Source organism: Diorhabda sublineata, chromosome 2 (genome assembly GCF_026230105.1).
Source record: "Diorhabda sublineata isolate icDioSubl1.1 chromosome 2, icDioSubl1.1, whole genome shotgun sequence".
NCBI lineage: Eukaryota > Metazoa > Arthropoda > Insecta > Coleoptera > Chrysomelidae > Diorhabda > Diorhabda sublineata.
Genome location: NC_079475.1, coordinates 6,209,430 through 6,232,408, shown reverse-complemented (window position 1 = coordinate 6,232,408; position 22,979 = coordinate 6,209,430). Strand labels below are relative to the sequence as shown.

The following is a 22,979-nucleotide window of genomic DNA, read 5'->3' as shown; positions in this document are numbered from 1 at the left end:
TCTGCAAATTATTTGTGTAGTATTGTCACTATCGGTGTATTTCATGAGCAGAAGTTCTGTTATTGTGGCACCTCCAGAAGAAAGCCGTGGTCAGCGTGAAACGACGAGAAACGTGCTTCTCTAGTGTGCAACGAGTATTGCAGCCGTTCGAAGAAACGCAAAGACCTGATCCTGGACGAGGCAGGACCATACTACCAAATCAAACAGTCACGGCAGTCTCCCTTTCGAAATCATCTGCGAGAAGTGAGTGAACTGTTAGGAGGCCACTTGCTAGATTATCTTCTCGAACTAAAGCTACTGGACCGTCGCTTTTCTGTTAATACCTGATTGTTAGGTCTAATTTTGCATAAGAACACCTTGCTTGGATAATATCGGATTGAAGTTTAATAAATCGATTAGAGATCTTCGTGACTTATTAATTCAGGAATGGGATAGGTTTCTGTAGAATGTAATCCAAATAATGGCTCGTGGTTTTCAAGCTTCTAACCCTTAATTTGATAGTGTAACTTGCAAGATTCATGACTTTCTGTGATTTTTCGTTTAAATTTAGCGTCTTGATTTTAGTTCCATTTTCTACCGCATCGTCTCTTTAGGCCTTGTGCAGTAACCTCCAGTTTATTTATTAGCAAATTGGAACAGTGAAATCAGCCTCATCCAAAGAAATGGCACCGACCTCCGGTTGAGTAAGTTTTCAGTCAATTCACTATCATTTATCATCTGAATTCTGCTTTTTTAAATTATGATTCACCTGTATTGACATATCAACATCTGTTTTGAACAAAAACTGGATCAAATCAATTGATATTGACCTAGACAATTACATTTTACCATCTGTATCATATAGGATACATTGCCAATTCGGCTAATGGTTTGAACATTACTTATAATTTAGGAGAAAAAAGTTATTACTTTAATAAAAATGTTATTTTTTTTAAATCCTATTAATTTCAAACAATGGAGTATAATTTGATAAATTAGATTTATTTTATCTCAATTCAAAATTTATTTTATTTAGGAATTTGTTAGCATTTTTTTTCTTTTTCAAGAAAAAATTTTACTTCTAGAGCTGGCTATATTTTTTCATTACTTCCTAAGCCAAAGGCGGACTCTAGAGGTAAGGAAGAAAATGAAGAAAATTTGGAGAGGGAAGATGTATTACTTCAGGCAACGTGCAAATTTTTAGATGTATACGTTGAAGAACGTTTTGATGCAGATGATGTTTCACAAGCTCCAGAAGTGTCAAAGGATGAGACAATGATGGACCGGTCGATTGCTGTTTCCATTACTTCTGCCGCGAACCTTAAACCAGCTTATTTGGCAAGGTATTCTACAAGATACATATTTCATATCTCATCCAAAAAGGAAACCCAAATTTTTCAAACTGAAATTAGCTTATTTAGACCTTGAAGAACAATTTAAAAAAGAAAATTTTAATCAATAAATTAGATCTTCGCCAAATTAAGAGCTATCTTTGCCAAAGAAATAAATACTCGCCACTGAAGGGTTTGAAATTTCTTTTATTTCAACGGAAATCATAGCAAAGGAAAATTTCTGACTACTTAGCATAATTCGAAATTATTGCAAATGCTAATAGTCAGGATACTAAGTTATAACCGAAAAAAATCGGAGGAACAAAAATTTCTTGAAGAACTGAAAGGAGTAGGACAGTTTAGTTGAATAGTTTACTCATATTTACCGGACTATCTCTGCATAAAACGAACTTTTGAATTTGATAGATGCACACTGTAACTATTTGAATTCTTCAATGTCCTATTCATAAGATATGTAGTATTACCACTTAAAAAGCGGTTATTTATAATTAAAAAATTACAGATAAGCAGCTTATCTATAAACGGAGTGAGGATAAAATAACCTTCAGACCCTGGTAGTTGTAAATTTATTGTTGTGTAATTTATTTAGGTTAACACCTATGTAGTTTCTTTGACACAAATTGAATAATAAAAGGTTACGTTTTATAATATTTATTTATAACAATATATTATTACAAATTTGAAGTAAAAGTGAAACCATTTAAAATACATACAAATATTTTGGATACAACAAATGTGTCGATATATTGGTACAATAAAAGTTGTTGAGATATATACAGAGTGACCGTTTAAAACCCCTCCTAAAAGTGTGTTTGAATTAGTTAAACGGTTCAAATATAGACTGGAATCGGTTGAAGACGATCAACGTGAAATTTCTCATTTAATGTGAATTTAATAATCATTACGACGCGAATATCTAGTGTTAACAAAAGCTAATTACATCCAATCGTGATGATAGTACAAGTTATTACCAATGAACAGTGACATCCAGAGCTACGCCTCAACCTGAACAAGTCAGGTTATCACTTGATACTTGAGTATAATTCCGACACTTTCCAATATACTTAAAAGAGGGGGGAAATTTGTAAGGTTTGAAACAAAGATGACGTAATCGTGACTGTTAGCTGTATTGTTTGTTGTTCATATCCACGGCATGGAGAATTTTTTTTCATTAGCTACAAATAATGAGTGGTGCATCTTAAGGTATAAACCGAACCTACTAAGACAAAGTGTATATCGTACCACGACATTGTGTTGGCCTATTTCTTATTACCCTATCAACAGTCCTTATATTACTACCTGGGTTCTCAAATATCTCAAAGTAGTACATTATATGAAGCTTTATTCACCTTGTCTGTAGTTAAAGATGGCCAAGAATAAAAAAAATTGAAAACAAATTATGAAAAAAAAATTTAAAACAAAGTGATTGTATTTTGCAAGATTGCTGAAAGTCATAACTTGTTTCATATAATTCATATTTTCTAGATAGAAGGATGTACTGGATTTGCGAATTTGTTATGAACGTAATTCTCGTGCTGTTCATATGTTCTTTATCGATTTATGCTTATTTCTTATATTCCTACAAATACTGGGCTAGAAGGAAAATTCCATATCTCGAACCGAGATTTCCTTATGGCAATCGACGCGAGCTTTTGTGTTATACCAAAGGATTTTGTTTGGAATTGATGGATTTGTATACACAAATCAAAAACAGAGGATGGAAATTCGGAGGATTCTACGGTGTAGTTTGGCCTATATTTATGGTAACTGATCCCCAATATATCAAGGATATTCTTAAAAAGGTAATACTGTAAATTTTATAATTATTTTTTATACGAAGAAGTGAATATACTCGATAGGTATAACCGTAAATTAATGTAAGTGAAGTGTACTGTGCGAGACTTTGAGTACTCTTTTTTACGTATCACAAACATTATTTTTTCTATGTTCATATTAAACCTAAAGAAATGATATCTTCTCCTCTTGATGAAGAAAATTGATATTTTAAAAAATGTATTTCAATTAGAACAAGTATTTATATAGAGTTCAATTCGTGCTCTTGTGGAGTCGATTATTTCTTTCTCCTCTCCATCTGTCTGTTCCAGTCACACACTCCTAGACTTTATAAATCCTGTACAATCTGATCTTCCCATTTATTTTTTTTTTTTATTTTTTAACAGGTGATTTTTTGTATACCCTGTCGTGTTTCTATTCTTTCAATTTATCGCTCTTTCTCTCCAATTCTAGATGTTTTTCTTCCTAAGGTCTCCTTCTACTACTTCCTTCTATAGTTTTGGTGGTCTACCTCTTTCCGCTTGTCTTCTGGTATCTTCCATGTAACTCGTTTGACGAGTCTGTATTCGTTCTAAGTGACCTAGCAATTATAAACTTCTTGTCTTTATAAACGCGCTGATTCGTGACTCTCCCATCCTAACTGTGTTTGCTTTCCTCCAAAAATTCTTCTTCGTATTTTTCTCTCCCACATTTCCGATTTCTGTTTAGTTTTATTCGTCATTACCCAAGTTTTACGGGCATATATCAGGGTGCGTCTCAAAATTGGTTCGTACATTAGAACTTCCGTAGATCTGGATATCTCTTTCGATCTTAATATTCTTCTAAGGCTGCCTGCATTGCTGTTACTCCTGGCAGTTGTTTTTTAAAATTTCTGTTTCTTTGATCCTTGTTGTGTTTTGAAAGGTTCACTTGTCTTGTTATCAATTTTTACTATGATGGTTATCCCGTTTAATGCCTGCCAGTAATCATGAAAAATTTTCTGTCTTCGACATCTTAGTAAAAATTTCTAATTTCCTTTCTTTCATATTCATACTTTCTATTTCATCTTCTGAAGATTATCTTTTTTCTTACTACAGTTTCTTTACTTTTTTTTCCATATTATTGTTATATTCACTCATACTTTTCTATTCTGCAACATTTCCTGCCTTGGTTTAATTTTTGTTGTATTCCACTGTCACATTCATCATCTACCCAACTTTTCCTTTTTTGTGCTTTTTTTTGGCTTTCTTCTCTGCTGCTTAAGTACTCTATCGTAGATCTTTTTTCAATATTTTCTCCCTTCAAATCGCCCAAGTTGTATAGAATTTGTTTCATCCTTGCTTTTTTCGTTTTCTCCATTTTTTTTTTATATTTTGACACCTACAAAAGTCATCCAAACTTATGTCTGTTCCACGATAAGTTTTAATTTTCATGATTAGCTTTGGATAATGTTGTATTAGAACATAATCGATCTGATTTGTATCATTTCTACCTAGGATCATCCGAGTTCTTTTATAGATTTCTTTTCTCTGAAAGTGGGTACTCATGATGATCATATATTACTTTATATATTTTTTGTGTCTTCATATTTCTCTTCTGTTGGTGCATGTATATTACCAATAAACATGTATCCATTATTTCCTTTTATCCTAATGCCACATAATCTATCCGATATTGGTACAAAGCCTATCAATCTATCTTTAAACTGTTGGTTTACTAAAAAATCCATTCAATATACCCGATTTTGAATTCTCCTGTAAAAAAATACGTCAATATTTATTTCTTGTATATCGTTTCGTGTAGGAGGACTATATCCATCTTATAAATGTTATTTCTTTGATAAGTGTTTATACGCCCCTATTTTTGTACTCCTATCCTGCATAAATTATTTATCTTGTCTGGTTTCTGGTTTGTCAACTTCTTTTCTCTTTTGTATTTCCATATATGTATCTCATATTTTTTATTTTCAATCATCTTTTTACAGTTTCTCTTATAATTTTTTCTAATGTGCCTTCAAGACTTTTTCTACCCAAAGGTACACCGATCTGCATAAAAATCGACACCATTTTGGACGATTATCATGTAAAATGACCTTATGAATCCAAATTTGACCTCAGTTTTCCCTTATCACCCTCGGTTTGTGTCAGACATCCCCTACTTATTTTTCACTAATTTTTTACATATTTCAATTTCCATCCGTTAAGCGTACGAAGCAGGTAATAAAATTTGTACCAAAGTGTTGTTATATAAGTATATGGAAATTAAAATAAAACAACAAAAATATGAGATTAATAATAAAAATATAAAGAAACAGGCATATTTATTGCACGACGCCGGTGCTTTCAATACCTTACGTGTACAGGTTTGCGTTGTTTCGATCTTCCTCTATGAAAAAAGATGTCGCCCTTGATCCATTGATCTCTGCACATCAAACTTAGATTGATTTAGCAATTTTTGAAAGCAAAGAATAAATAATCTCCTGTTAGTGAAGCTAGAATCAAAGAAGGAGTTTTAGTGGGTCCCCAAATTAGACAACATTTTCAAGAATCGACGTTTATTGAACAACTAACCACAAAAGTGATGATTACGTCTCTCACGTTGAGAATTGCTATGGAAGTGGAAAGTATCCACTATGAACACGTGAAACGGTTTAAGCAAGACATCGCTAAATTGGTGGAGAGATTTTCAGGGAGTGGAGTGCAAGCATCTTGGCAAAGTACTGCTGGTTTTTGGGACGAGACAACTGTACCTCATGGTATGAAAGGAAAGCAAGAATCAAGTAATTGTACATTTCTTTTTTGTTTCAATCCTAAACAGATCTTTTCACCTTTTAAAATCAAAAAACTATCCATAAGTTTGCTATTATTATCGAGAAATGGAGAAAATAGAAGTAGGGAGCTCCCTTAAAAATGGTGGAAGACGAAGGTGATGGAAGAAAACGGTAGTTTGGATCGAGGACGTCATGTTACATAATTATCAACAAGAAAAGTGGTTCGATTAAATTTTTTTTGCAGAACAGTGTAATTGGAGTTAAATCTTCAGCACATCCTTTGATGATACTTCCATCAGTATAACATGTCTTTTTAATGTTTTTATTTATGTCTAGGTTCAGTATTGATAAAGAAACCTGTATGTATCTAAGTGTACAAACTATGGGTATAATTATTTTCGTGAAAAACAGTTTTGGTTCTTGAACAACAATTTAATTGAGATGGGTAATTTCTAGAGATATCTAAATACAAAAATTCCTTTTCTTACATGGCTAGGATATATCTTTCCTCGTTTTTCCAATACATACTTCTTTTGACTGAGTTAATTCCAAATTTTTTGAAATATCAATTTTAGTATTTCAAGTCTTTTTTCATCATCTCTTCACGATATAATTCATAGTTGAATTATTAAAACAACCAAAAACTGATATTTTTGGAAAATCTAACCAGACATCTTGAATTGAAACTCTTAACAACACTAAGCAAGCTATAAAGGTAGCCATTTAGTGTACTCTAAAGTACTTCTAAACTAATTTTTTTAGGATTTTCAATATTTCATAGACAGAGGTTTCTATTATCAGAAATATCAACCAATCACCCACCATTTATTTAACGTTGATGAAGTTCTATGGAAAAACCTTAGAACCAAATTAACACCAACTTTCACAAGCGGAAAAATGAAAATGATGTTTCCGTTGATAGACCAAACAACCGAAGGACTTTTGGGAGCAATAGAGAAATCTATAGATAAAAAACAAGATATAGATTCCAAAGAGGTGAATAATAATTTTCTGGTTATTAATTATTTGAGTTAATGTGTAATCCTTATGAACATTTTCGAAATTTCAGTGTATGAGTATGTTCACGATAGACGTGATTGTATCTTGCGCTTTCGGATTAAACAGTGATTGTTTTAATGATCCTAATCACAAATTTAGGCACATAGGAAAGGAAATACTGACACGCCGTAATATATTAGAGTTATTAGCGCTAATAATTAGCAACTTCGCACCAGATTTAGCTCTAAAAATGAGTAAGTAATCGTTAATGTTGTTCTTTTAATGGCAGACATGTTCCATATGAATAACAATCACTAAATAAGACACGAACTTTTATTTCAAGATTGCAATTATTGATTTTCCTTTAATATAAATACCGTATCCACATTTTTTTCTTTGGTAAAAAATGTTTTCGTTTCTTTTTATTGGGCTGTCTGTGCAGTAGAAGTGTTAAATACATCTTCAAATTGCGAATTTCTGAATGTTCAATGGGTAGAATAGCTTTCTTGTCCCATAGAATTTCCTAAATAAATTTTCAATCACAGAAATGGTTGAAAATAACACAAATCTATTCTAGCTTTCCTACAAAAAATGTAGATTCAAAGCGGAAGGAAAACTGAGAATTTCCTAGACAAATACGAATTTTCCAACAAATCGTTTAAATTTTGCAAAATGGTACACTGATAATGGAAACAATTTCATTCATTCCCAGAAAGCGCAATCACAGTTGGGTAATGATGACGATGACCAACAGAAGTTAGCTTGTAACGGTCGATACAACGATGTTTTTTTGCAAACCAATAGTACTATTTTGTTTCTTCTGCTCATAAACGACATGGTCTATTTGCAAACGACACTAGTTTCTCTTGAAAAAACTCTAATTTCATGACACTGTACCTAGTGACCTAATCACCCTCCAATCAAGGTGCGATTCTGATATTCTCTGTCTTAATGTTCCTAAACTAAAGTTTTGGAACATCCATGGGAGTTAGATATTACCGCTTTATCTAAGTAATAAAGTTCCTTCTGTTTTGCATTAAGATCAGTTTCCAAAGAACTGAACTGATCCATCTGAACTTAATTTGAGCGAATGCGAATTGGCTAACGGCTCAATACAAAAAAATACAATACAAAAAAATGTACAATAACTTGCCAATTGAAATCAAATTGTTATTATATTTTCCTGTATTTCGTAATCATTTGAGGGCATATTCACAGAAAAGTGGTTTCTATTATTCTTGTTTTTTAGTTTTTACAAGCTTTTGTCCACAAATTGTAACAATTCTTTGACAATAAAGCATTTCTCTCTCTTTTAGTGATGATGACTAGTACACGAATAAATATGATCACTTTAAACAAGCTCTCAGGATTATGGAGACTTTCCTCTGACGAGTTTTAAAAAATCAAAGTTTATCGACAATTTTTTTGCTGTACTATTTGCTTTCGTTTTCAAACTCTGTAATTTCGTTACTTTTGTAGGTATTCCAGTGAGACTTTTGAAGCTTTTTGAGGAATTTGAAAGATCGATGGATTTAGATTGAAGTGCTTTAGAGGCAACGTCAATGGTTTGTAAAATTTTGCAATGGAAAACCATAATGGAGTTCTAGTCTTCTTCTCCAGTAGAATAACATTTTCCTCATCTTCTTTGGAATTTGATGAAATAATTTTTGTTATCGATTCTTGAACTTCAATAAACCAAAATTTCAAAGCAAAATTGGCATCGTTACGTCCTGCCACTCATGTTGGATTTAATGTTTTTAATGTTGCTAAAATTGAAGATTTTCCAGACTCTTCTTTATTATTTATATGGAATAATATTTAAATATTACTATGATAATGTTTCTTCTTGATATTAGGTCTCTCCTGTTATAAAATTAGTTTCTTGTATACTTTTTTAAAGACATATGAAAATTTGACGTTTCGACTTCTTTTAGTTTTTCGTCAAAATATCATTTATTATTATTTTCATTGATATGACAATATGATATGATAATATATTCCAATTTTGACACTTTCTCCAAAAAATTGTTGAATTTATTGCAGTTTCAAAAAAAACATCTTTTGTTATTTTCTACTATATCTATGCTTTTGAAAATTTTCAATTTTATACCAATGTATACTAAAACTTTTACAACTTTTTATATGGACGGGCATAAACAACGCATAAACAACGCCATCTATACGCCCATTCTTACAGCAACAGTGCTGTGTGTAAACGTGAAGAGGATGGATGACAATTTTTCCAAAAAATTCATGGAAATTTTCTCTTTATCTTGTATATGCACGTAGATAATTCAAATAATACTAAATAATGTAATAAAAATTTTATAGTGCCCACGACTCTCTTGAGCTGGAGACCTCTTCCGGCTGAGGGCTCGTGTCATTTTGCCCATTATGCCAATCTATTGTTATGCCGCTGGATGCTAAAACTTTTAGGTCGTGAATTATTTCTATGTTTCTCTTCGATAATTTCTAAATTTTTTATTGTGATTGATTCAATAATACTTAGTTGGAAATTATAGAAACGTTGATGATATTCATACTAAAAACACTTTTCACATTACCACTCGCAATTACACTGTCTGACACGCGTTTCGATAACCAACTTATCGTCTTCAGATACTGAACGTTAACAGTTCTATAATTATTATTGAATCTTTTTAAGGACTTCCCAGTACGAAGCCTGAAGCTTTGAAATTTTTCAAAGACATAATATCTCAAACTATACAGTATAGAAAAGAAAACAATGTAAAAAGAGATGATTTTCTGCAGCTTGTTATGAATTTGATGGAAGAAACTCAAGATACAGATTTCCCTTTCACTTTAGATCAACTGGTAAGTTCAAAAACCAATGTACAAGGGTTCACAATTTTTTGAATCTTCTCATTAGGTTGCCAACGTTATTTTGTTTTTCGTTGCTGGTTTCGACACCTCATCTTCGGCTTTGAACTTTTCATTGTATGAACTAGCAAGGAATCAAGATATTCAAGATAAATTGAGAAATGAAATACAGGATACGTTGAAAAAATCGGATGGAAAACTGACCTATGACACACTCAATCAAATGTCTTATCTTCAACAAGTCATAGATGGTAAGATATTTATATATAATATATGTTTCAAAATTGGTTTTTCTTAATCATTTCAATAATTTTTGAAAGATAAAAATAAATTGACGTTTCGATTTGATTTTAGTCTTTATCAAAATATGATATTGACACTGACAATTTGCTTATTTATATTGATTTATAGATCACCTTCATGAATATCAAAATTGGATTGAAATCAAAATAGAACTTTGTTCTAAAACGACGAATTAATTTTTCCTTAGTCCCTTCTTCTCAAATAAGTAGCATTAATGAATTAAATTATTTGTAGTTTTATTAGAATTTAAAAAATAGAAATATAACTTTCACTTAAATTGTGTATCATTCTAAAAAATTCTTCTTTTCTTGTATTAGATTTCGTATCAATAATTTGTGAATCTTATGTTTTTTTCATATTTCATGGTTCGTTAATGCAGTTGTATTTTTTTTATCGTATTGATGACCTCTTGGTCTATTTTCTAAATACTGAGATATCTACCCTATGTATACAGATCCAATTTAGTGAAATATTAGGATAATGTATGTCGTTTATGACTTATACTGATATCATATTTATTGAAATAATTCGGAATAATTGTTGGAAATGTCCTTGTACATATGGTAAGTTCAAAGAAAAATGTCGAGAAAGAGCTGAATCACTATTTAATAAATGCATAGAAAAAAATATCAAGAAAATTTCACTAAATCAAAATCTATCAAAACATTTTCATACCGACTTGAGGAAAAATCAAATTTTATCTTCCAAAAATTATTATGAACACTTGGGTGGAAATCAATTATATATACTCCCCAACAAAATAGTTAACTACCTATAGAGCTTTCAATATTCCAGAGATTACGTCTCGTTATTCGTAAAATAATCGATTATTTTAGATCTCTCGAGATAATCGATACGATTATATAGTAAGTTAATCGATAATAATTAATTATTTATTCTATAAGGGATGGAGGTAACATTTACCAGTGGGGAGTAATAGCGATAACTGGGTTTCAAGTTTGAAACTAGTTAATATACTTACATCCCTTGTAGTATACAAGATTTACTCTCCTTTCCGCAGAATTTGTTCTTGGATATTAATCTCATTCAATATCCCTACAATAATATCAGTAGTTTGAGGATATTATTGAAAAAATGCGTAATTATTGACCAGAAGTTTGATCAATCTAACATTTCATTGAGATATATTTTCCTTAGGGTTAGTATGGTCTAATATTTTTTGGCTCATTATTTAGAGCAATTTTGATGAGTTCAGTCACGTGTAGAGTGAAATCGCGCATCAAAATAACGAATAATTCGGTGAAATACACGGAAATGCATCGAATTATATAGAAAACTAATTACTAATTTTGAAGCAAATAAAAAGTATAGGGAAGAAGAAGAATATAACTTCGATTTATCGCTACAAAGTTTAATGTTTTCACGAGCAATGAAAGATTAAAAAAAATTGAAAGCTTGAGAGCTATTTCCCACAAAGAACTAAGCAATTCTTCAAACTTTGTAATAATTATTCTCATATAGTTTTTGGAATGTTAAGTTCTTTCAAAGCCTTTCGAGGTTGTAGAAAATTCTTTTCAAAACTATATTTTGGCATTATTACTAAATACTAGTTTTTACCTACGACTTCGCTGGAGTTGAAGCCATTAAATAAGTATCAGAGATCGTTATGATAACTATATTTTATTGATTGGGTGGGATTATTAATTTTTAAAAACTACTATATGCAGTTGAAGTACAAAAAACTCAAATTACACTGTATTGAAATACAACAATAAACATTGAAATATATTTTTCTGTGAAATAAGTCTATAATTTTGAATTTGAAATTTTTCTGTCAGGTGCGAATATGTGTAAATTCGGGGCATTAGATACAAGCTGTGAGCCAGCAATGTTCAAGTAAAAATCTGTTCAAAATGTTGGCTGAATATGTGTCATAGGAAGGTTTGTTTTGTATTGTTCAATTCATCATTTTTTATGTCAATAAATGAATTTATTTTGAACAAACTGTTTTTTACTGATAATAAATAATAAAAAAATGAAAAAATGAAGGTATTTCCTATCTTTGTAGTTGAAACTTACTAGATATAGGGTGTTTTATAGGTCATGAATTATTATTATCTAAGAGTGACTTACAACCCGTTGACAAGAGTAACCGATATCTTTTTGGGCATTCTTAACAATATCAAATAGCGTTTCTTATAATATAGAAAGGAGAAAAATTTAGATGTAACCAATTTTTGTTAAATATATAAACTATTGAAAATAAGATTCGTTTTCAGAAAGTCTTAGGCTCTACCCATCAGTTCCAATTTTACAAAGAAAATCTGTGAAAGAATATACACTTCGAGATACTGATAAGGTTTTAGAAAAAGGCACTTTAATCACTATACCGATCATTAGTCTTCATAGAGATCATGAATATTTTCCGAATCCGTTACAATATGATCCAGATCGATTCAGTCCAGAAAATAAACATACTTTGAACCAAGATTGCTATTTACCATTTGGAGACGGTCCTAGAAATTGCATTGGTAAGTCAAATATCTTTTTGCACACAATTTTTCTCAATAAAAATCAATTGGTGGTTCACATAAAGAGAGTTATAGAGTAACTGGACTGATAACATGGTCCCATTCTGTTTTCTCTTCAGTACTGATACGCCGACTCCAGATATTGTTCTTGTAAAAATTGAAAGCGAAAATGAATGTTGGCATTATAAAAATAGAGAAAAAATTAGAATATGAACATATGGTTGAAATCAATCTGATTAAATCTTTTCTTAATAAGTTATTGAATATTTTCAGGTTCACGATTTGGACTAATGCAAGTAAAAACAGGACTTGTTAGGATATTGTCAAAATATAAAGTGAACGTAAGTCCAAGTATGAAGATTCCTGTACAACTTGATGAGAGAGTTTTCTTGATACAAACTACAGAACCAATATTTTTGAGATTTGAACGAGTTTAATTTGATTTTAATAAAAAAATTTACTCCACTAATTTTGATTTTTTATTCCTCCTATCTCAAATATTGGATATTTACACGTAGATAACGTGTGCGAGGATTATTACTTAAGTTTTGAGACAAATAAAATATTCTCCATAAAGATCAAAATACTTTTGCATGCGTTTCAACTAAATGTCGTAGTTATAATTGGAATACTTCAAAAACATGTGATTTAAACGCATCAACCGCTTCTTCAAATACAGAAAAACGTTGACCACGCAATTTATTTTTGGTTTGCGAAAATAGGACTATTAAAGGACGTTTTTGTTTGAACTGATGTGTTGGAGCTCGCATTGTTTTGGTTGGGAATGATTCGTCTGTTGTGATTGGTTACCATTCAAAATTGACCATTTGCTTCGAAGTGCATCGTGCGCGAACAATTTTGGTTGTGTTTCTCTCGTCTTGAAAGACCCATAGTGTCGATTATCGTTTAGTTTCGGATTCATTTGCATAGATCCATGATTCTTTACTTGTCATGATATGATGAAAGTCTTTTGCGTTTGCACCAATCGACACAAGCTTTTTTTTTTAATTTTCGAATTACGCGGTATCCAACGTGAAATGTAGTACCCTTGTAGTACACTTTTGGTTTCTTTATAGCGCTCATAAATTACTTGTGTTGACTACGTTTCTTATGGTTCCCCAAGATCCTTCAACGACTCTAATTAATCAATAATTCTTGGTAAATTGATCATAAAATGCATATGTCTTATATTTTCTAGTGTAAATTGTAGCTCTAGCATATTCATAGTTGGTTAAATACTTCATCCATCTATTGGTCTACTTTATCAATCGACTCAGAAGAATAATCAACACTTGAACATCAGCTTGATATGTGAATAATAAGGAAACTAATTTAAACTTAACTTTCTGTTTATAATAGCAGTACAAAACTAGCTTCTAGATGTAAGCTTTTAAGTATTTATACCTTATGCATTGGCAAGGACCACGGTATGAATTTATGAAACGAATAGAAAGTAGAGGTTTGTCCAGATAAACTTCCAAAGAAGTTCCAATCACTTTACCCAAAACTATTTATACAGGACGACTAAAGCTTTAGATGCTCGACTTTCTTTGTTACCAGCAAATAATGGAACGAAAACGTAATTGGTCACCGAATTATCAAAAAATGTCTGTGATTCTATCGCACCAGAAGGATTTTTTGAGCAAAAATAAATAAAGATTTGGGGAGAATTGAAGCTTTCCTGGGCAAAGTGCCATAAAGTTAGAAACCATCGCTAATGCAGTGCATACTTATTCAAGTGCACTAAACAATTCATTGTAGTTCAAAAGTAGAGCAGTAGATCGTGCTTGCATCAAGAACCACATCCACCTTCCATCAAACCGATCTAAGTGCCTATCGTTGTCAATAATTGTGCAAACAATTTGTTATCTACTCGATGCTCATATATACGTTAAAATGTCATATTTGACCTCTACTACTCGAATATCGTATTGAAAATTCGATACTGAAAAATGTATTCGGTCTATTGAAGAAAAACCGCAATTTTGACGTATTTTTCACAAAAATCAGGAAATGTTGTTGAAATTTTTGATAGGAGCGTCAAAATATGTAAAATCGACCCTAAGAACGTCAAAATTGCTCACCCCACTTTTTCACATTTTCTTTTGGTATCACTGCCCGACGTACCAATTTTCATGCTTCTATCATTAATTGCCACTTTTTCTTCAAAATTTACTGTTTGCCACTGCACTATTTATAAGATGGCCCATTTAAACAGCAAATTTTACTATTGTCAACCCAACTGAAATTTACTACATCGTGACTGTCAAACCATGTTTCATCTAGATAAATTATGTACATATATATATATATATATATATATATATATATATATATATATATATATTATGTGTTTGTATATCTAAATCTTTATCATTAATTTTATTCTCACTACACTGTGTCATTTCATAGCCTTCAATCGCCCATGGTCTGAATAACATTATTATTTTTATTTATTCAAAGAAATTTATGAATTAAATAAATCTCACCAAACCACGCCAATGCTTATCGCAGACTTTCTAACAGCATAATTTCGAAAAGATCGTGTACATACGGATTCCTATAATAGAAATGAATTTATGTTCAAAATTCGATGTTTTTATTGATAAACAGTGGAGATGATGTAATGGAATTTAATACGGGGAGTAAACATTGTTTTCCATCTATTATTTTGGTATAAGTGCCGTGCATATTTATGAAATATTGATTGTTCCTCGCATAACTGTCTCCAGGAATGGAATGGAATTATCACTTGGTTTAAAACAAACAATGTTGAGTTTAATGAGAACTTCTCAAGATTTGAACTATTACAAGTTGCTGATAAAAAGAAAAAAAATGTATACGTCATTGGTTTATTGAAAACCTAGTCATGAAATTTCAAAACTATCATTCACCCTTTCGTTTTTAATGCCTTGTTTTTGACGTTTCTCACTCTACAAAAAAATTTCCAGATAAATTTTTTTATTGGTTCATTTTTTAATAAATCTTCAACACAGGTTTCAGTATAAAAAATAATTTGGGAATATTGGGGACGCACAGTTTCAGGAGGTTTGGAAAATATTTAGAGAACCACAAATATAGAATTATGTCGTTTCGAATACAACAAAAAGTACTTTAAATTCGAATGAATATAGTTAGATCCATATAAATCGAGTAGACGCCAAAATAAAAATATAAATCATCGTATTGACTACCAGATATATATATATATATATATATATATATATATATATGGATAGTAGCTACCAACTCGCTTTTACTGAAAAAAAATGGTGATGAGCAAAACCAAACGATCCATTATTTCTTATATTATTATACGTTTTTCTGTTTCAGCCGTTATGCTGACCAAAAATATCCGAAATAAATATAGCGAGAATAAATAAAATTGTATAGTTTGAGATAAAATATATATAGGGTGGTAAATGGGAATTTTTTTTAGTCTGTCATAAAACTATGTATTCTTAAGATGAAAAGGCATAAAAAGAGACAAATGACGCAAGTATGTTCATCATCAAGGATATCTATCATCACCCTGTCTTCTAAACTTCAACCGAGGTAGTGAATTTTTTTTTCCATCATTTACTATCAGAATTCCATCCACATTAGTTTAAAGTTACTTCTAGTATTGTAGAACTCTGGGAATCTTTATAATCATGCCAAATCTGAGCAGAAAAGGAACCATCCCAGGATAACTAAACTGTATAGGAAGTCTAAGTCTAAGGAACTTGCACCTCCTAAAAAACAGCAAGGTGATTGCTGTTTTCAACGCTTTTTCCGGGACACTGGATCGAATATGATTGTATTCAGATTTTGATCCCACGTGCCAGACTCTGCTGAAATAGTTCAGCTCTTTTCTAGTTACTAGTGAAAGAAGAAAATAACAAGAATATTGAAAAATATGGAACACACCGAAAAACTCGAGTGAGAATACGTTAAGAGATACATGATAAAGAGGGATTCTGTTTTTTCCACCTCCAGGCAAAGAACTAGAGACGACCAATTAAGGACTCAACGGACCATAATGCTAATAGTATTTTTTCTAAATCAAAGGAGAGATGCTAGAAACTACAAATAATGCAGTATGTGGATTCTGCTACATTTTTTGGAAGTTTGAGGGAGATTAGGATAGAAGATAAAGATTTTTGGCAGCTGGACATATACCGCATTCTGTACTTTCTGAAATGATGGATATTAGAAGTTTTACTATGAATTCTTAGCATCCTCAGGGCCATAGTGATAAAAGAAGGTCTTTTGGATTGCAGTACATATGACCTCAACCACTATCTAGGTATGAAATCCACTAGTTTAGCGTGGAATCACATTTCTTTTTTGAGACAATGATCCGGACTATTCAAATGTTCTTAAGGTTCTTCGAAAACTTACTTCACTCACTTAAAGACGATCAAAACTGAATTTGAACTGGTGAAACCTTTTTATAGACTTTTATCTTAGTTTTTTGATTTGTCAACTTCATCACTATGGAGTGTTTTTGCCTAAATTCTCACACGCACATGAGAGTTCTCTTTTTTTCTAAGATTTCTTGATTTTGTTAACGAAATCATGCATTTTTATTGCTTCTTGATTGACTAAATATCTATTTGCTCCGTTGTCGAAGAGATCGTCTTGTAGTAAACGGGAATGTTCTATATTTATCCGTTGTGAACGATTGAAGAAAATCGATTCTGTGCTTTTTCTATATACATGGGAAATGTTTCGTCACGAAATCGGCAAGTTTCAATGAATTTATTTATTCTCAATTATTTAGAAAATCTGTAATAAAGTTTTTTATTATATAAAAATCAAAAATTCAGTTTATTTTAGAACGCGCAAGTAGTTTATATATATTTAAATCTTGCTATTATTGAGCTGCGAATATAGATTTTGAAATTGAATAAAAGTAAATAAAACATTTTAAGATATTCTGTTTTTTTGTTTGCAGTCTTTCAAACATGAAAAAATTTGACCCCTGAGGCGAACAATTTAGAAACGCGTCTGCTTAGGAGAAAAGTATTTTTTCTGTTTTCCAATAAAGTCGTTCTAGTTCCTGAATTTTTGTTGACCACGAAATATGTTCACATCTGTAGAAAAAACTTTCTCGTCATAAATAAAGAAGAGTGATATTATATTGTGTAGTATTTTTGATTTTTGTACTATGTCAGTGATTTATAGATAATATAAGATAGAAGGAAATATGAAAAATAAACAAATATATTCAATCAAAAAAATAGAAAGTAGAGTAACTTCGAAAAATAAAAAGGAAATCTAGGATAGATAGAATGAGAAATGAAATTATGAAAATGAGAGAAAACAACGAGAAACAATCGAAGAAAAAATAAATAAGAGAATCTTAAACTAGTTTGGATATTGAACAAGATAGGGAACAAAATTAATATAGAAAAAAAGGACTATGGAAAGAAGGAGAAGGGGCAGATTAAAAGAAAAGATGGAACAATTACATATTAGATATAGAAAAGCAAAGACAACAGACAATTTATCAAATAATGATACTAGCGCAGCACAGTAGAAGTTTGAGGGAATGGTTGAATGGATAATAAATACATTCTCGATGTCCTAGATAGGACGAAAGGAAAAATGGAAAGAAGAAGAAAAATATAAACAAATCAAGCTCGTTGTAAGGTGATTTACTTCTGAAATTTATCATTATATAATTCAAAGAAATATATTTAATAATTGTCAAATATGAAGATCATATTGGATCTTGTAAATCGTAAATTACGTGGAAACGTCAAAATTATTCTCGATAGCAAAATTTTGGACAAATAAGTAGTTTTTCGCAACTTATTTCGGAACAAATCTTTATAGAAAAATTCATTTTTCCAAATTTAAATTATATGAATTTGCTTTTTAAAAATAAATTTGAAAAAAAGGCATTTTCAATAAGAATTTTAGAACCAAAAATGATGGTTCCGAATATATATTCAAATAAAAGTTCTTTCTCAAATTTAATTTGACAAAAATGGCTTTTTCCTTATAAATTCATAGAAAATTATTTTTGCTAAATTCAAAGCCGTATAGAAATGATTTTCTGAATTCCACTTGAACAAAAATGAAATTTCAAATCTATTTTTGTAAAAGAGCATTTTTTTCAATTTTGACTTATTATAAAAGTGTTTTTCCAAATTAAGTTTAAACGAAAATGAAAATTCAAGTATAAATTTCTGCGGAAAAAATGATTTTTCCATATTTCGATTCATATAAGCGAGCTTCACCATATTAAATTCAACAGAAATAGCTTTTTCTATGTAAACGTTATCGAAAAATTTATCTTTCCAAATTCAAAGTTCTATCAAAATGATTTCAAATTAATTAATCAAAATGACTTTCTCAATCCAAATTTTGTGAAAGAGTGCTTTTTCCAGTTTTTAAATCGTCACAATAGTGTTTTTCCAAATTAAGTTCAAACTATAAGGCAGAAGTGATTTTTCCAAAATAGTACTAAATTTAAAAGTACTTTCCCAAATTTAATTTGACAGAAATGGCTTCTTACATACAAATGTTTGAGAAAATCCGCATAATGATTTTCTGGATTTCACTTCAATAAAAATAGCATTTCCAATCCAAATTTTGTGGAAGAGAAATTATTCCAATTTTTAATCCATATAAAAGTGTTTTTCTTTATCAAGGTGGAACGAAAATGAAACTTTAAATATAAATTTTTGTGGAAAAATGATTTTTCCAAATTTAAATTCATATAAAAGTGCTTTTTCATATTTAATTTCACAGAAATGACTTTTCCATCTTACCTTAATCAAAAAACTGATTTTTCCAAATTCAAAATCAAATAGAATCGTTTTTCTGAATTCAATTTGAACAAAAATGACTTTCCCAATCCAAATTTTGTGAAAGAATGATTTTTCCAGTGTTTGTATTATTATAATAGTGTTTTTCCGAATTAGGTTCAGAAGTGATTTTTCCAAAATAATACTCATATAAAAGTACTTTCTCAAATTTAATTTGACAGAAATCCACATACAAAGTCATATAGAAATTATTTTCTGAATTTCACTTCAACAAAAATGGGATTTTCAATCCAAATTTTGAGGAAAAGGAATTTTTCCAATTTTCAATCCATATAAAAGTGTTTTTCTAAATCAAATTTTAACGGAAATTGAATCTCAAATACAAATTTTTGTGGTAAAATAATCTTTCCAAATTTTTATTCATATAAAAGTGCTTTTCCATATTTATTTCGACAGAAATGGCTTTTCTTATGAAAACTTAACCAAAAAATCGATTTTTCCAAATCCAAAGTCATAAACAAATGATTTTCCGAATTTTTCCAAATTTATATACGTAAGTAGTTTTTCTGAATTAATTGCAAAAAAATGGTTCTATATGTGTACAAAACTGTTTTTCCAACCTCTTCTTGGCTTTCCTTATACAAATTTATTGTACAAAATAGTTTCTCCAACTTCGAATTGATATTAAATCATTTCTTTGAACTTAATTGACACCAAATATCTTTTCCAGTTTCATATTGAACAAAAGGTTTTTTTTTATCCTAATTAGGACAAAAATGATTCCGAATTTAATTTTTATGAGAAATTGCTACTTCCTATTTAATTTGTACACAAAGTGCCTTTATTAATTTTAACAAGAACCGGAAAGCTGGGTATTTTAATACAGGGAATTGTGATTTTTCCAAATTTAGCTTTGTCCAAAAATGTCATTTTCAATTTAATGTAGAAAATAATCATTCCAAATTTCATTTCTAGACATAAATTTGCTTAAAACTTCACTATGAAAAATACAATTTTACATTCATAAAAGAAACTGAAAAGGAACTGAAGATTACCTAAGAAAATGAATGTGCCATTCGAAAACTGCACTCATTTCTTTGAGAACGTCAATATAGATTTAACAAGCAACTACATCATGGATTCAAACTTATCTCACAAAAAAATTAGACGCTACCAAAACTAGGTTTAATTATATCAAGCGATGAATCTAAATTGTGATGACTCCTTCGTGAGAAGAACGCTCAATAAAAAGAGAATTGACTAAAATGAAGAACTCTTATCAAATGATATCTATTTCTGATTTTAAATTTTCTAATTATCTATCTAATATTTCTAATTCTTGTTGACTGTACTGCAAGAGCCCTCCTCAAATGAAAAACAAATAAGAGCTTATACAATTTCTAGATAAGGGTCAATGTGTCTATATGGGTCAGATCTCCTCCCGGGTTTTTCTGGGTTAGGATTTACTAAGAGAAAGACATGATTGAACTGAAAATCAAAGTGGAAAGAAGACATATTGATTATTGAGGAAAGAGAAAAATCCATTCATACTATTTATACTTGGGAAGTGGATACGGTTTGTCCCAGAAAGTTCTAAGTGAATGGTCGTCAAAAAGGAATCGATTCAAAAGATATTACGAAGGTTACTACTTGAATTTCGAGATATGAGGACACTGATATGAATATGTGTTGTGCCTTATACCTCGTACAAGATTTTCTTACTAAAAAGTTTAATTTCAATTTCGTTTTTTATTTTCTATTATCCTACTTTTAATTTGATCGTCATAAAATTATTCGCATTTCTATTATGTGAATATAAATGTTCATTCTCGTAAAGTGAATCAATCGAGAGTTTTCAATCAATTACTCCAATAACTCTTTCTTATCCAGTTATTCTGTTGCATAAGTCGAACTCTTCATTTATGCATCTTGTGCTCAACGATTTTTTTTATTATCATGCACAAGAATAAATATTGAAGATGGTTTTTCGTTAATATGTCACATATAATCGACCATGGAACAAACATGGATTTTCTAGATTGAGACCACAAACTTTCAAATTGATATTCAGAGAAAAGGAGTTGTTATATATAAGGTTTAGTCAAAACATTCGAAGGAATTATGATTGTCACTATCGTGTACATGGTATACTCAGGAATAGATCAGACCAAACTGCATATAAAATCTTACAGGTTAATCGATGAAAATAGTAGTTTCTGAAATGTTTTTTAATGCTGATTCTATACCTGGTTTCCGTGTTTCTCTATCACGTTTAGATTTTGTACAATCTCATAAATTGATTTCACTCGACTATGATATGTAGAATATGAAGAGAAACAAATTTTTTCACATATCAAAAATAGAAATTTTATTTTCGATATCAGTTTACGTGCACAGAGAATCATGAAGACATAAGCATGTAAAACTAGATAAGATAGTAGCGTAAAAAATTTTTTTATGTCTTAGTTGTAATCCTCTAGGTTCTCAGGGCAATAGTCAAGGTGGAAATGTAGGAAGCGCACTTTCACGTTTATTTTCACTCAACATAATTATAATATTGCTCATAAAACCAAGCACAACTTTTTTAAAGCCCATCCAAGCTAGACTTCTTTCTGATTCATACTCCTTTAAAAATTTGCGACCTCCATCAAAATTAGGATTTGTGGACCCACGAAAATTGTCGTCTTGATTTTTTCTTAGGTAATGCGGAGAAATTTTCCTAAAAGATATTTGAAGCGGGGGAATTTTTCTAATAACTAAGTCACAAGGTGCTTCATAAATCCGAGCATTGTGTGGTGGTAACATAATCTCTTTAGGGTCAATTATTGGTCAATGCAAGATGTCATACCAGGTACAATTTTTGTTTTCAGTATTTATCACAAGCTCTACTGTCCCATTTACATAAGATATGTGTTGACCTTTGGTGCTTCGTATATTTGATGTTGCCCAATAGATTTCCTACAATTCTATTTGTTTCCTTCAAATGAAAAGAATGGCAACTGAATTGAAGGTATATTCATTGCCATTATTTAGAAGAACTTCCCTTAAACTTTTTTCATAGAAATTGATAAAAATCTCCACTTAGACGTTTCTTAAGTGATTCCAAAATAGTTCATTAGATCAGGAATATCAGAACAAAACATCATTAACTTTTTTCCTTCAAATAAAGGTTGTTAATCTCGTTGTCTATAGCGATACCATGAAATGAATGTACCTAGGACTAAGAGATTTTCTGTTTCAAATCTAGAACTTCAGATTCCACTTTCGATAGGTTAAGATCATTAAATTCTGCTTCAATTTCTTGAGTGACATAGCTGTTTCTTTCAAATTTTAGTGAAACCATATACCTTTCTCTTCACTGTAATACCGTAGATTCTCAGAGAAATAGTCAAGGTGGAAATGTTGGAAGCGCGTGTTGCATCTAACATAATTATAATGTTGCTTATAGAACCACGCACAACTGTTTTAAAACTTATTCAAGCTAGATTTCTTTCTGATTCATACTTTTGCGCTTTCCTTCAAAATTAGGATTTATAAAACTCGTTCTCTATAGCGATACGATGAAATGAATGTACCTGGGACTAAGAGATTTTTTGTTTCAAATCTAGAACTTCATATTCCTCTTTCGATACGTTTAGATGATTTAATTCTGCTTTAATGAACCTGGGCTAAATCCATCCTTCGATGAATTGGCTTAACTTTTATATTT

The 22,979-nt window shown here is 30.6% G+C and overlaps 2 protein-coding genes across 4 annotated transcripts in view; one reads left to right on the top strand and one right to left on the bottom strand.

The window, feature by feature from the left end:
• The window catches only part of LOC130452643 (disintegrin and metalloproteinase domain-containing protein 11), a 768,870-nt gene that overhangs the window by 320,857 nt on the left and 425,034 nt on the right, over nucleotides 1-22,979 (bottom strand). The gene's annotated exons all lie outside the window — the stretch shown is intronic.
• LOC130452644 (cytochrome P450 6a2-like) lies at nucleotides 1,878-12,978 on the top strand. 3 transcript variants are annotated; one of them, XM_056792001.1, is made up of 8 exons: nucleotides 1,878-1,965; nucleotides 2,821-3,133; nucleotides 6,637-6,870; nucleotides 6,944-7,127; nucleotides 9,539-9,708; nucleotides 9,764-9,965; nucleotides 12,258-12,509; nucleotides 12,783-12,978. In XM_056792001.1, the coding sequence occupies exons 2-8, from the start codon at nucleotides 2,825-2,827 to the stop codon at nucleotides 12,944-12,946; spliced, it is 1,515 nt and encodes a 504-aa protein (XP_056647979.1). In that variant the 5' UTR covers nucleotides 1,878-1,965; nucleotides 2,821-2,824; the 3' UTR covers nucleotides 12,947-12,978. The 3 variants fall into 3 exon arrangements, with proteins under 3 accessions (XP_056647979.1, XP_056647980.1, XP_056647978.1); XM_056792002.1 differs by having other exon boundaries at nucleotides 2,817-3,133; XM_056792000.1 differs by having other exon boundaries at nucleotides 1,888-2,534; nucleotides 2,817-3,133.

Excerpts from the sequence above, each read along its gene's own strand:
- LOC130452644 (XM_056792001.1), top strand. The coding sequence starts at position 2,825 with ATGTACTGGATTTGCGAATTTGTTATGAACGTAATTCTCGTGCTGTTC. Across the intron at positions 7,128-9,538 it reads AGATTTAGCTCTAAAAATGA|GACTTCCCAGTACGAAGCCT; the intron begins GTAAGTAATCGT and ends AATCTTTTTAAG. Across the intron at positions 12,510-12,782 it reads CGGTCCTAGAAATTGCATTG|GTTCACGATTTGGACTAATG; the intron begins GTAAGTCAAATA and ends GAATATTTTCAG.